Source organism: Stenella coeruleoalba (genome assembly GCF_951394435.1).
Source record: "Stenella coeruleoalba genome assembly, chromosome: 1".
In the NCBI taxonomy this organism is placed as follows: Eukaryota; Metazoa; Chordata; class Mammalia; order Artiodactyla; family Delphinidae; genus Stenella; species Stenella coeruleoalba.
Window position 1 is genome coordinate 146,463,338 of NC_137169.1, and position 14,262 is coordinate 146,477,599.

Sequence of the window (14,262 nt, forward strand, 5' to 3'; positions counted from 1 at the left end):
CTTTGCAAGTATCTTTAAGTTCTTGCTTGACTGTGAGAAAGCAAAACTAGAATCACAAACAATGAAATAAGCGTGTGTTTTATATAAAATACACAAAGGGGAAATCCAGTCAGCAGATCCTTCCTCAAAAGAACAGGCCTTGACCATACATCAAAAGACTGGCAAAGGAATAAACATGTAGATGCTTTAAATCTAAACAAAACTTACATATTTTTTATTATCTATTGAGTCATTTGGTCATCACAACGGCCCCATGGGTATAACATAGCGGAGTGTTATAGAGGACAAAGCCAGTTTTTAGAGGAAAAACCAAGGCTCAGAATTCCTCAGCTAGGGAATGGCAGAGCGAGGACCAGGCCCTCAGGCCCCCCAGCCCACCGTGCTCTCCCAGAGTGTGATTAACCAAATGCCAAGTGGAACTGAAGAAAAAAGAAAGGATATGGAGTGATATTTCAGCAAAGCCAATTGTGGGAAACCAAGTAGATGCCATTTTAGGGAGTGTTCAGCTGTTATCAATTCATCTAACGTCCTTAAAAATCATCCATTACCTATCTAGAATAAGGACCTTTACAACAGGATTATCAGAAACTGAAATATAAAAAGAAAACTTGATTCATGACCCTGCCACCCCAACCAGAGAAGCGCTTTGCATCCTTCGCTACCCACTCCCCGTAGCAGCCATCCTGCACACACATGACTGGCACACCGCTATAACCACAGCTGAGAGAGAATTTCATGTTCTGCTTTTATCGTAAAACCCCACGTCTGCCACAAAGTCTATACAGTTTTTTAATGGATGCTTAACAGTCTGTCAGACTGAATATACCTCGTTCAACTCCTAATTCTACCCCTACTGGTGAACATTTAGGTTGATTCCACTGTATCTATGTCTCTATAGTTAACACATATACACACACGTATACATACACTTACATGTATACGTAAAGTATATACACACATGGATATCTACATAACGTTACTATAAAGACATTGTAGTAAATGTGGCCGTGCCTGCTCAGGGGCTTCAAAGCACGTGAGCCGAGTGACACGGCCTCTGGCTTCAGCGGCCCCCGCGGCTCTCGGTCTCATTCCTCCCGCACCCGCCATGCCCTCTTGGCAGAGGCCCTGCAGAGTGGTCACTCACATTTAGCGCATGGATGGGTTTGGTGACGTTGAACTTGTCCATGGTGGACAGGATGATGGAGGGCGTGGTCAGGAAAAACAGCCCCAAGAAGAGAGTGAAGTTGATGCCCAGCCATTGGAACCACCAGCGGAGGCCCTGGATAGAGAGGTTCTTCCTGCAGAGGGGAGGACACAGGCCTTGGAGGTTTATCTCTCAGGCTCTGGCCACCTATGACACCTACAGTGCCCACGGCTTGGGTGAGTCGGAAGGTCAAATTTAGGCAAGGCAAGAGACTAGACTGAGGGCTCTGGCTGAGGGCCCATCTTGACCTTGGGAGCACAGGCAAGTGTCCTGCACTGACCTTCAGCTATAGGAAGGTCGAATTTGGGGTCCCTATTAGCTCAGAGGGAAAACAGGTTATCTGCAGCTAGAGCCTGGGAGCCAGAACCTACTCGAAGAGATGCCATGAGCCCCCCAGCAGACCAAACAAGGCTGCAACATGGCACTTCTCAGACACACTAAAGACACGTGACTCCCCACAGGGCCGTGAGCTGTGGTGTGAGCTGGAGGGAGGCGGGGGACAAAAGCAAAAGGCGCAGCTGGAACCCGCCTGGCTTCTCACCCCACCAGGAGCAGACCGACAAACCAGTCCCAAGTTTAGAAAGCTCAGTGACCCAAAGAGCAGAACTGCCAGGGGCTGAAATACAGCCCGGTGGAGATGGGCGCCCAAACCCTGCTCTGGACCAGGAACTGAGGCCAGGCCGGATGACGAGCCATGCTGGGGCCTCTGCGGGGCTGTCCTCACCCTCGGCATGGTGCTTAAGGCTCCTGTGGACACAGCTCGGCTCACCAGCTTGGGGCCCAGGCTAGAGAGGCGGCTGGCACCTAACCCAGGGCTGCACCGTCTGTTACAGCAGCCTCGAGCCACAGCAGGCTACTGCGTGTTGAAATGTGGCTGGTCCAAACAGAGATGGGCCAGAAGTGGCACATACACGCTGGATCTCAAAGACACTACGTATGAAAAGGAGACTAAAACATCTCAATTAAAAAAAACTGATTACATATTAAAATGATAATATTTTAGATACAGAGGGAGAACTCTTATTAAAGTTAATTTTAACAGTTTCTTTTTTTTTAAGACCTGTTTTTTTGTTGTGTTTTTTTGTGTGTTTTTTGGCCTCACCGTGCACCTTGCAGGATCTCAGTTCCCTGACCGGGGACTGAACCTGGGCCATGGCCGTGAAACCTGAAATCCTAACCACTAGGCAACCAGGGAACTCCCCAGTTTCTTTTACTTTTTTTAATGTGGCTAAAAGGAAACTTAAAATTACATACATTGCTCCCATTATAATCCTACCAGACACTGCTGATACCGGGGAGAAACAATGGAGTGAAGTCCTGGCTGTGGACACACCACCCACCCCCATCACGCCTCCCGCCCCCTGCCCAGAGGGGTGCAGGAGAGTATGAGTGTCTCTCTGAGTGCCAGGTCACACCGGTGCTTCCAGGTGACTTGGGCAGCCCTGCAGGGCTCCCAGGCCCCATTCCCGCCCCTTGCCGGCCTGGGGGCTCACCAGCAGATGTCTTCGGGGTAAGCGGCGAAGCTGACCGTCCACTTGGAGATGCAGAGCTCTCTGCTGTGGGAGGATGGCTGCGGGTCACTTTTGCACTGAAGGCCCTGACACTTGCAGGCGTTGAAGTCCTTCAGGATGCTGCCAGGAAATGTAGAAATGGCCAGGGTCCAGACCCCTCGGGGTACCATGTACCCACACAGCAAACAGGACCGTGTGAGAGTGGGAGCCCCATGGCACAGGACCTTTGCTTTATTATTAGTTTATTATACTTATGCTATAATTAGTGCTATGAAAGAGGTGCCATTCTTAGCACATTATGTGCAGAATTTTGCTGAATCCTCAGGACAACCCTCTAAGCCAGGGATTACCATTCCTATTTCACAGATGAGGAAACTGAGGCTCTCAGAGTTAGGTTTTGCACGCTGTCTGTCTGACCCCAGCTCCCACGCTGTTGGCATTGCCCCAACATAGGGTTCCTCCTTGCGGCCCCCCTCTGCCCTGCCCATGAAGCTGGACATCCCGCTGCCAGGCCCGGGGCCTCACTTTTCCACTCCCTCACCTCTTCCCAGGCCCCATAGCAACATTAGACTGCATCACCTACGACTCCAAGATGCCCCTCCCTAGGACTCCCACCCCCACCCTCTCCACACCTTCCCTCTTTAGTCTCCCACAAAGAACCCACCAGCGCCCCTACTCCTGTCTCAGAACACTCTTCCCCTTTCCACTGGCCTCGTCCCCACCCCAGCCTCACTTGAGAGTCTGCAAGGCACAGCCGGGAGTCTGTTCCCAGGGTTCACGATGCACAAAGCAGGGAAGGCAGGGGAAGGAGCATTTGCTGGGCCAGCTCCTTTCCGTCTCCCTCTACCGACCCCATCCCCTGCTGCCCCCGAGGCGAGACGACATGGAGATCCCAGGCATGAGAGCGTTTTAGGAGCTAGAGCTCATGCCAAGGTGCACTATGAAAACCCACTCCCTTGGGCCAGGCTCTCAGCAGCAGTGAGCATCCTGGAGTGCCCAGAGGTATTCCCCCACAGCAGTGCATTTGTAGGGAGATGGGAAGGCCATGCACAGAAGGAAGATCTGTGGTTCCAGGGTGGGTACATGAAAGAGGGTGGCATCCACCCCACCTGGTGAAATGCTGGCTCATAGAGGCAATGGGATCCCTGGGGCAGCTGGTGAGAGCCCGGCAGTGGGTAAGGCCATATCAACCCAAGAGGGGCTCAGCTGGAATCACCCATGCCCAGCTGTCACACAAACATCGGCCAGGCCTCCCCAAGGGAGTGGGTGTGGATGGCTGCCCCCAATCCCAGCCACACCGGCAGAAGGAGACGGAAATGCTACAAATCCCAGCGGTGGCGGTCCAGCAGTACCGTCTCTATCCAAGAGGGACAGCAACTTAGCTGGAGGCAGACAAGGAACATGCCCACACTCACTAGGTGGCCATGGACTTTTCCTGGAAGGTGACGAAGGCCATTCCCAGGGGCTGGTCCTGGACCCTGCATTCCTCTTCTGTGATCCTCTCCGTCAGCCTGTCCTTCATGCGCGTGTAGTAGGCGATGGCATCCTCCTACCAGAGGACACATCCCCTTGTGATGACACGGCCCTGTGCAGGTCTCGGGGGACCCAGCGCCCACGTTCCCGGGGGGTGTGGGCCCTCACCCACTCACACCCCTTCACTTCACAGCAGCAGAACTGGCCACAGGGCTTGGGGTTGATGAGGGTCTGCTGGCCTGTCTTCATCTGCAGGTTTGTGTAATAGGTCAGGCTCTTCTCTGTCTTTTTTCTGCAGTGGGAGGGACAAACTTCAGACTCGCAATCCTGTGGTGTGACTCACAGAGCCACTCCCCTCCTTTCCTCCCTACGGGGTCCGAGGCCAGCAAGGAAGGAGGATGGCATCTCAGAGGGAAGGAGTCAGAAAGGTGCAGGCCAGCTCAGCCCATGCCCGCCCACCCTGCCAGCCCTCCCTTACCTCTCCCTGCACAGGTAAATCAGCTTGGCCACGTTGTAGCACAGCTGGACCTCCACCACTTCACACGTGGGGTACGCGTCCCTGTGCCCAGGGCAGATCAGAAGCAAAAGATAGCCATTGGAAAAGAGAACCCCCCAGGCAGGAGAGACCCCCAAGACTCCAGGGGTGGCAGAGCAATTACACTGCTCATTTCTGTGCCAGGGGAGACCTCTTTCCTCTTTGTCTTTTACCGAAGGGGGAAATTTTGAAATGTAATACAAAGAGGCCCTTTTAAATAGCATGAAAGTAACTGCCTGAAACTGACAAGTGTATACCCACTTGGCTTTAAGTCAGTCAGTACTTCTCCTGAAGAAAAAAAATAACACTATTCATTACCTCCTCTACGCATGCAAAGGAGTAAATTTATTGTTTGCTCTAGGTCATTTCTACTCTGGACCTTCACTGAAATCCTATTCCGTTTGTGACCCTTTTGAAGATCACAGACCTTTTTGGTCTCATGAAAGCAAAGGACCCTCAGCCCAGTAAATGCATTAACTTATTTGATCCTCGCCATAACCTGTGAGGTTTGTGTCCCCATTTTACAGATGAGGACAATATGTGTCGGAGAGGTAAAACGACTTGTGCCCAAGATCACACAGCTAGTGAGTGTCTGAGCCAGGAAGTGAATCCAGGTGGCCCAGCTCCAGGGCCCATGCCTGTACCCAGCATACGATGCTCCCTCACCATATACGCAAAATCCTATGTGCAACTCCTGGGCATTCCTGAACCGTGTAAATCCCCACCTACTACTTGCTAGGCACTGGGATGGAGCCTGGATAAGTTTACATTTTAGTGAGAGAGAGAGACACAGCCCATAGACATGTCAGGCAGACAATTTCAGGTCCCATTATGAGCTTTGCGGAAGAGAACAATGGTGTAAGCATCCCTTCTACAAGGCAAATTCACACATCAATCCCCATGGATTGCAGCAGTGTTCACTAAAAGGGATGCCTGAAATAGGAGAAAGTGTGATTCAGTGTTTGTAATGGGAATGAGAGGACTTTTTTTTCTCTTTAAGGTAATATATTAAGTGGAGCTACTGTTTCCAAATGTTGCCTAACAGGAAACTTTGGGGAGCTGTTTCAAGGAATAGAGAAAAATGATTCCAGTACCCAATGTTTATGTATAGAAAAATATTTCTAAAATACTTAGAGTTTCTAAAAGAGAGGTTCGTCAATAAATTTTAAACATTCATTTTGCAATTCTGTTTATACTAATAATTTGCTTAGCAAGTGTTCTTCATAAACAGTGCCAAGCCAAGCCAGCCCCTAATCCATACTACAAATTAATGACTGCTGATGAGGAATGAATACAGCCTGAAACCTCAACTCCCTAGCCCAGGTGCAAGTCCTCCAGCCCAGGGTCCTGGGAGCCTTCCCGGCCTGCTCTCCCCCGACCATCCCCTTTCCCGAAGCTCCATGAGATGCCCCGCATTCATTGCACCGTACACACAATTTCCTTCTCACAGGAAGGCCCTTCCTCTAGCCTCCACCTGCAGGTATCCCCGGTGCAGGTGCTCAGAGGAGGCTGCTGGAAAGGAGGTTCTGCTGGGAGAGAGCTCTGTGAGGACAGGGCTCCGGACACGGAGTGCTCACTCAAGAGACACGTGCTGAGCAGAAGACTGAACCACGAAATGCAGAGCGGGGCCCAGGTCCCTCCCCGCCTCCGAGACTGCTGTCTCTCGGGCATCTCTTACTCTGCAAAGCCGACGCAGAGAAGCCCAGGGTGAATCCTTTTCTTTTTTTTGTTCGTGGGGAATGTGTGGGCGTGTTGTTTCTATGAATCTTTTTCTCTGCCCCTGAGCTCTCAAGATGTTTATCTGCCCCACACCCTGGCCTGTATTCTGGCTACTGCGTTCACGTGGGCAGCCGTGGCTGCCGGCAGAGGACGTGCCGCCCCAGCCCAGGCCCTCACAGCCCCAGGAGAGCCTGCCCAGAGCAGCATCCACGGCTCTGTGGCTGGGTCAAGTCCTCCTACGGTGTCTCTCCCCTTCCCTCCCAGTGGAAGTGGCCCTGCTCACCGGAAGTGGCTCTCCACAGTCTCCTTCTTCGCGTCTCTGGAGAGTCCTGTGATGAACAGGGTCCGTCTCACCTGCCGCAGAAACACACCAGGGAGAAAAGTCACCAGGGCAAGCCAGTCTGCCAGGGGGACACACCCTGTTCAAGCCTCCTCAGGGAAGACGATGGGGACTCAGAGGCTCAGGTGCTTGCCTTCCTGGCCTGACAGAGCCTTGAAGTCTCTTCTTTACATAGCATCTTCTTCTAGGCAGTCAAGAATAAATTTCCAGGGAATTCCCTGGTGGTCCAGTGGTTAGAGCTCTGCGCTTCCACTGCACGGGGCACGGGTTCGATCCCTGGTCAGGGAACTAAGATCCCGCATGCCACGCAGTGTGGCCAAAAAAAATTTCCAAAGCAATTTCGATGAGCCTCCTTTGCATGACAAGAGACTGAGAAAGAACCCAGAAAGGGGAAGTGACTCAAATGAGGTCACACAGCAGATCAGAGGAGGACCCAGGCCTGGAACCAAGTAATAGAAACTCCTTCTCCCCCCATCGAGTTATGGGCTGCAATGAGAGAGGGAGCTGCTCTCAATTCAAACTTCTTGGAAGTTACTTAGAATCAGTAACTACACGCCCAAACCCCACAAATCTAAAGGCTAGTTGGCAAAATGGGGGGAAATAGCCAAATCCTAAAACAATCTACCAGAAAAAAATGTTAATGCCGATTCTGAGCACCCATTTGCAAGCCTGAGGCCCCTCCTTACCCTCACTGCCATCGTGGTGCTGGGGAGTGAGCCTGGCACCACTCCTCCCCAGCTCCCACCTGAGACCCTCCCCAGCACGTGTCCAGCCCCCCACCGCCCCTCACTCACCAGGTTCTCCTCTTTGTACTTGATGGACCGGGTATGGTGCCGCATGAAGCCCACAGTGAGGATGAGGTAAAGGATAGCGAAGACGGTGTGCAGCCAAAGGAGGTCGTTGCTGCGGGGGAGGGAGGGACACCACGGGCCATCAGGGCTGGGCTCCCAGGCAGGGAGTGAGGGTGCAGGGCTGGGCTTGGCTACCCTCATGGCACTGAGCTGAGGGCCAAAGGCTTCAGCACAACAGATTCCTCCAACAGAGGTTGAGCGGCCAGTGCCCTTTAGAGAGGGCACTGTCCTGACTAATGAAGACCAGCTCCACGGGGCCCTCTGTGTTTCCTAAAACCCGCTGCAAAACAACGGCGGCCTGGGGCGTGTCCATGCCCATAGCCCAGCAGCGGGCACCAACAGCAAAGAGGCTTTCAGACATTCACTCGCTCACTTTGGACGACCTCTGGCCTATCCCGGGCTCCAGAATCCGCCCTCTCCTTGGTCTCACCCATCAGCACCCTCACGCCCCCCAACTTCGAACTCACTCCGTCTGTAGGTTTGCGATGGTCGTCCTCCCAAAGCTGTAAGGGTCTTTGTCTGCAGAGAAGCACAGATACTCAGTTGCAGGGTCACACTAGGGGAGTGGGAGGGGGGCAGCACAGCCTTGGTCTGTGGAGCTCTGAGAAGCAGCAGCATAAGATGTCCGAGAAGTCAGAGGACTGTATCCGGTCTTTTCAGAGCTACACCAACCAAGGCCTCTGCTTTACTCCAAGATGCTTCTGGCAACTTCTCAACCTACCAGGTGGGTAAAGTCAAAATCTGAATTCATCTTGCTTTGAGAGTCTTGTGGCATTCCTTGAGAAATCTAGAAACACCCTAAGCTGTTCCCAAAGCCAAGGCTGGGAATCACTGGGTGTAAGAAGTGGATTCGTGATGGGGACACCGGATTCCTGTGGGTGCTGAGAAATAGAACGCCACGCTCTGATTTTCACTTTGAGCAACACAGACATCTTCTGGATCCACGACTTGTGGCCTCCTGATTTGGGTGGGGGCAGGAAACTACAAAACACACTCTGAAAGCCCCTGATCAGTCTTGGGGTCTTCCTCCTACTTAGATATTAGGGGCCCCAGCTCTTGGCCCAGGTTTGGGGTGGCTTCTTCTCCAGATCTTTAAGCAGATGGAAAAGTTCAGAAAGTCACCCTGAGACCTTCTCACATCTGAATTTGAGCATGAATCCCGGGGTTCTGACCCACCACAGTGAGGCCCTTTCCCCAGGGCTGCTGCTCTGCCTGGGCCCAACTCAGGCAAGATGAGGAGTCCTTACCCAGCAAGCTCCCCGAGAGGTTGACGGGCAGGATGACACACAGAGACAAGAAGCTGATCACCACCAGCAGGAAGATGATGTGTCTCTGGAACGACAGGTAGTGGATGGCGTCCTCCCCACACCACTCCAGGATCTGGTCATCTCTGGCCAAGACACACATGGAATCCTAGTGAGTAGTGGTAACAGGCTGGGATGATCTCATTTAACCGTCATGACCGTCCGTGAGGTAGGTCCCAATTTGATCTCCACTTTTTTAAATATGAGGAAATAGGTACAGAAACAGCACATTAACTTTTACAAACATCCAGCCTGTGACAGCAGAGCTATGACGTGAACTCCAGAGCCTGGAGCTCTCAGCCCTCGCCCCACACTCCTGGACGAAGGAACCTGCCACTGCTCCACTTTAGGTCTCTAGAAACATCTGTGCCCACGTTTGTGTGTAAATACAATTATCCCTCATCCCTTTCCTGCACCCGTGGACAAGCAAAGCCACTGATAAGAGGGCTGCTGAGAATTTCCTGAGCAAAGCTGTGTGTGTCCAGGCTCACGGCTCCTACCCTTCCTCCCGTCTCCTCCTCAGGGAAACTGGGAGACAGAGGAGGAGCCACTGCCTTATTTTATTTATCTTTGAATATTTATCTATTTATTTGGCTGTGCCGGTCTTCGTTGAGGCGTGTGGGATCTCCGTGACCGCGTGCGGACCGTCATTGCGGCACGCGGGATCTCTAGTTGCCGCGTGTGGGATCTTTTAGTTGTGGCACGCGGGATCTAGTTCCCTGACCAGGGATTGAACCCGGGCCCCCTGCATTGGGAGCGCAGAGTTTTAACCACTGGGCCACCAGGGAAGTCCCTGGAGCTACTGCTTTAAACATTGTAAGGCTCAGTCCATCCTGCTGGCCCTGCCTCTTCCCTGTGTCCCTGCTGTGGCCCCAGAGGCGGGGGGCGACCTGCTCCACCCTTTCCCACCCTCAGTGCTGTATTTGGAGTCTCCAGGTCATTTGGGGACCCAGAAGATTCTGGGTTCTGACAGCCAGACTTCCATGCTACAGAGGGACAAGGGGAGGGGGGTGTCTCCTGTTTTCCTATTCTCCTGACAGGGAGCTACCCTGAGGATCCTGCTTCCAGAAGACAGGGAAAGCCCTGCACTGGGAAGAAAGAGCTCAGGGAAGCAAGGGCCACAGCATAAAAAGGCAGGTGTGAAAGGTGTGGCGCGAGGGCTCTGCAGCCAGCCAGCCAGACCACGGTGGACTCCAGCTCAGCTGCCTCCAGAGAGGGTCACAGCACCCACCTGAGGCTGGGACCTAAAGCAGGGAGGCTACGACCCGCTAGCTAGCTGGTCACTCAGCAGGTGCACAGGAGGCAGTGAGGATCCAGGCCCAACGCCGTGCCTGGTGCCGGGTGGACGCTCGCGGTACGCTTGCTAATATTACCCCTTTTTACTGCTTACCTGGAGGACGAAGTTCTGCCACTGACTACACTGTTTTCACTTCTAAATACACTACCAAAATGCATATACTTTGCCACAATACGTGCTTACTAAACAAACACTGGTGAAGATTAAAACCCATAAGTGGGACTTCCCTGGTGGGCCAGTGGGTAAGACTCCACGTTCCCAATGCAGGGGGCCGGGGTTCGATCCCCGGTCGGGGAACTAGATCCCACGTGCACGCCGCAACTAAAAAGATCCCACATGCCGCAACTAAGAAATAAATAAATAAATATTTTTAAAAAATAAAACCAATAAGTGAGTAATTTTCATCAACAATTTTTTCTTGAGATACACCCCGAATTTCCCTATCTTGCTGGGAAAGGCAATCTGGAAGGAAACTGAGAGGCCTCTTTAAATGTCAGTTGTAACGCTGGGCGTGAGCAGCTGTTAAAATTTAATTGCAGGGCTTCGCTGGTGGCGCAGTGGTTGAGAGTCCGCCTGCCGAGGCAGGGGACACGGGTTCGTGCCCCGGTCCGGGAAGATCCCACATGCCGCGGAGCGGCTGGGCCCGTGAGCCATGGCCGCTGAGCCTGCGCGTCCGGAGCCTGTGCCACGCAATGGGAGAGGCCACAACAGTGAGAGGCCCGCGTACCGCGAAATAAAAAAAAAAAAAATTTAATTGCAGCCTTAAAAACAGTCAAAGGGTAGTCCTTTCTGTGGCAGGAACAGAAGAGAAAAAACAGTGGGAGTTGAAATGGAAAAATATGTCTGATACAGCATTAAAATGACAAAGCAGAATACGCAACTGTACGGGTATGGCCTCACTCAATGAGAAGTGAGGTCCTCGCAGAGAGGGCTGGAAGGGGACATGGAGTGATAGAAACAGTGGGTATGGACTGCGGTGCAAGCCGTCAGCAGCCTTTGCTAGTTAACGTGAAGATGATGAGTCAAAGTTTCTGGCTTTGCCCCACCCGATCGAGGCAGAGAGTGGGGGGCACAGCCCAGGGTAGGGGAATGGCCTAAGTCCCAAGCAGCGGTGCCATGGGCAGTGGCTGAGCAGAGGGAAACATGCCGAGGGCATCTTTCAGAGGTAGGGGTAGGGGTGACTTAAAATTTCTTCCTATGAATTCTGTTCTGTACGTGATGGATTTTTGCACAGAACATGCATGACTTCCGACACTTCCGGAGGAAACGCTGACATGATTTTGGAGTGGGCAGGAAAGGGCGAGGCTGGCAAACCTACCTCTCCCACCTCTGTCCCCTCCTCCCTCCCAGAAACCTCCCCTCCTACTCCAGACCAGAGTTCACTGGTTTCTTCTGCACAACATGCCTTCTGCCAGTTCCCCTGGGAACAATTCTCACCAGCCTGGACTCTTCACAACACGCTCACGCGTGTGAATGCATTTGAACTAGACAGAGCAGGTGTTATTCTCAGCCTGCTTTTATAGTTGGGGAAACTGAAGCCCAGAGAGAGGGACATACCCAATGTCCTAGAACTGTCACATTTCATCACTTCTAAGATGGCATTTCCATATTTCAACACCTCTGAAATGGGGGGCACCCTGGGATCATAGCCAATCACAGCACAATAGGAAGCATTTTCTCATTCTCGGTGCTGTGCGTCTTACAACGGCGGTTTCTCAGATAGGATGCAATACGGCCGCAGGCAGCAGAGCTGAGACTCGCAGCTTGGCTCTCCCACCACATGCAAGGGGACTAACTGGCTTATAATCACCAAGCGCCTCTTTCAGGATTTCTCTCCAAGGGGCCCAAGTTTTTTTTTTCTTTTTTCTTTTTTTTTTTTTTTTCTTTTTTTGCGGTTCGCGGGCCTCTCACTGTTGTGGCCTCTCCCGTTGCGGAGCACAGGCTCCGGACGCGCAGGCTCAGCGGCCACGGCTCACGAGCCCAGCCGCTCCGCGGCATGTGGGATCTTCCCGGACCGGGGCACGAACCCGTGTCCCCTGCATCGGCAGGCAAACTCTCAAACACCGCACCACCAGGGAAGCCCAAGGGGCCCAAGTTTTAAGGAAAAAAAGAAAACTTCTAACCACATGAGCTGAATATATTAAGCAATCATTATTTCTCCACTTTTCACTAATTCAAAGACATGACACTGCCTAGAAGAGCTTCCATCCAAATATATCTGTGTTAAATAGTACGTAGATATAATTCCTGCCTAATGCAAAAAATTAGCTTTAATTAGCTTGCACAGGGGCTCCCTGGGCCACCTTTATTCTCAGCCCCCAAGTATAGCTTTGGGTCTGAACTGAAAAGTATCTGAGAGACTCCAGCTCAGGATCAGGCAGCTTGGCTCTCTCCTGCTGACTGGCCGACACCCAAACAAACCCACCCAGACAAAGACACCTCCAGCCACCCGCGCTGTACTCACTGCAGGCGGAAGACCGCAGTCAGCCAGGGGCAGCATCCCTGGAAACGGAGAACAGGGATTAGCTTCCAACAATCTCTGTTTTTCGGAGGCAGACATAATCATCATCTTTGACTTTAAACAACCACCTAACCTCCCATTTTATAAAAAGCAGTGCTTTTGTCCCAAATTCAGCAAAGCAACCCTCTTGTCCAAACGCGACAGAGTCGGTGTGTTCCCAGTCCTCTGTCACATGCATCCTGTGCCTGGAGATCTTGTGAACGTCTCTCAAGTTTTGACAATTTGTGGAATTATACAGGCTCCTGGGTCAAATGGTGCAACTTGAATGGAGAGCTGATGAAAGTTCAAGGCCGCTCTGGAGAAGCTGACGGGGGGCTTCTGTTTGTTTCAAGATAACTGAATGAGATGCAAGACAAAAGCAAGGAACCAAGCCCACTCAACTGGACAGTTCCCTGGGGCAGGGTTTAGAGAGGGAAAGGGTTTCATGGGTTTTAGTGTCCGTCCGTGGTATCTCTTCAACTTGATACCACTTCAAGCTGGACTACCAGCTGGGAAAAACAAATATTTGCTCGTCATTCATTTGACAGTCACTTAGCACCTACTGGGTGTCAGGAGGTGGGGAACAGGGCTGGATAAGATTCGGTTCCTGCCCACAGCTGGCTCATAAGCTAGCAAGCAAGTCAATAATTAACTGTCACACAAAGCCGTTAAGTATGATAACACAGACAAGAGCTGTAGCCAGGTGCCTGAGAATTAATCAAAGTCTCCCGATCCTGGATCACGCAGCTGCCACCTTTGCTGTGGTATTTCCCAAGTTCAGGTGTCTTTGTCAAAGCAGAGAAGAGCTCTCACCAGCATGTGCCACTCAAGGTCAAGGGTATAGAGTTAGCGGCTCAGCAGGAGTACAACTGCCCTCTCCCTGCCAATTCTTTACTGCCCATCCTTGCAAGCCCCCATCCCGCAGCCACAACCATACCTGCCCCTTAAATACCAACCAGCTCGCTTTCAAAGTCCTGCTGCCCTGAGGAGGAAGATGACAGTCTCTGGAATCTGGACTCACTAGAAACACAAAAGGGAAAAATGGCAGATAATCCTTTTAAAAGGTCTAAAAACTTATGTCTAGTATCTCGCTGCCTCTTAGAGCTCAGGACCAAAGCTACTGGTGCTCGGTGGCTGGAACAAAACATAACTCACCCTGTGAAAAATATAGGCAAGGGCATCGACCGTTCCAAGGTTTGGTGAGACGTCAAACTCTATGTTACGCGGGATGAATAACAGGGGGTCAGGGTGTCAGTGGACCATCCTGTGCTCCACACCCTTGAACCTCAGCCCTGTGACTGGTCTACATAGAGTGACTTCAAAGTGTTGCCTGTTTACAATATATTTCCCAATAGAGCAAATAAAACTTGGAATAAATACTGTATTTTATCAAATCTAAGACACCACTGGTTGTAAAGGGCACAATTATTTTTTGAACCACTAAGGAGTAAAGGATGCTGTCAATTAACCATGATCACCATCGATAATAAGTTGCACCCAATTTCATAGATGAGAAAATGCCAAAGAT

General features: G+C 51.7%; 1 protein-coding gene across 5 annotated transcripts in view; it reads right to left on the reverse strand.

The window, feature by feature from the left end:
- Positions 1-14,262, reverse strand: part of TMEM63A (transmembrane protein 63A) — a 32,735-nt gene that overhangs the window by 8,243 nt on the left and 10,230 nt on the right. For 4 of the 5 annotated variants that reach the window (XM_079925602.1, XM_079925601.1, XM_079925600.1 and 1 more), the window contains 11 exons: positions 13,691-13,754; positions 12,699-12,736; positions 8,881-9,023; positions 8,101-8,152; positions 7,577-7,685; positions 6,726-6,796; positions 4,667-4,747; positions 4,357-4,480; positions 4,131-4,264; positions 2,698-2,835; positions 1,145-1,298 (listed from right to left, as the gene is read on the reverse strand). In XM_079925602.1, the coding sequence (XP_079781728.1) occupies positions 1,145-1,298; positions 2,698-2,835; positions 4,131-4,264; positions 4,357-4,480; positions 4,667-4,747; positions 6,726-6,796; positions 7,577-7,685; positions 8,101-8,152; positions 8,881-9,023; positions 12,699-12,736; positions 13,691-13,754 (1,108 nt within the window). The remainder of the gene's footprint in view (positions 1-1,144; positions 1,299-2,697; positions 2,836-4,130; positions 4,265-4,356; positions 4,481-4,666; positions 4,748-6,725; positions 6,797-7,576; positions 7,686-8,100; positions 8,153-8,880; positions 9,024-12,698; positions 12,737-13,690; positions 13,755-14,262) is intronic. The other variant, XM_079925603.1, reaches the window with a different exon arrangement.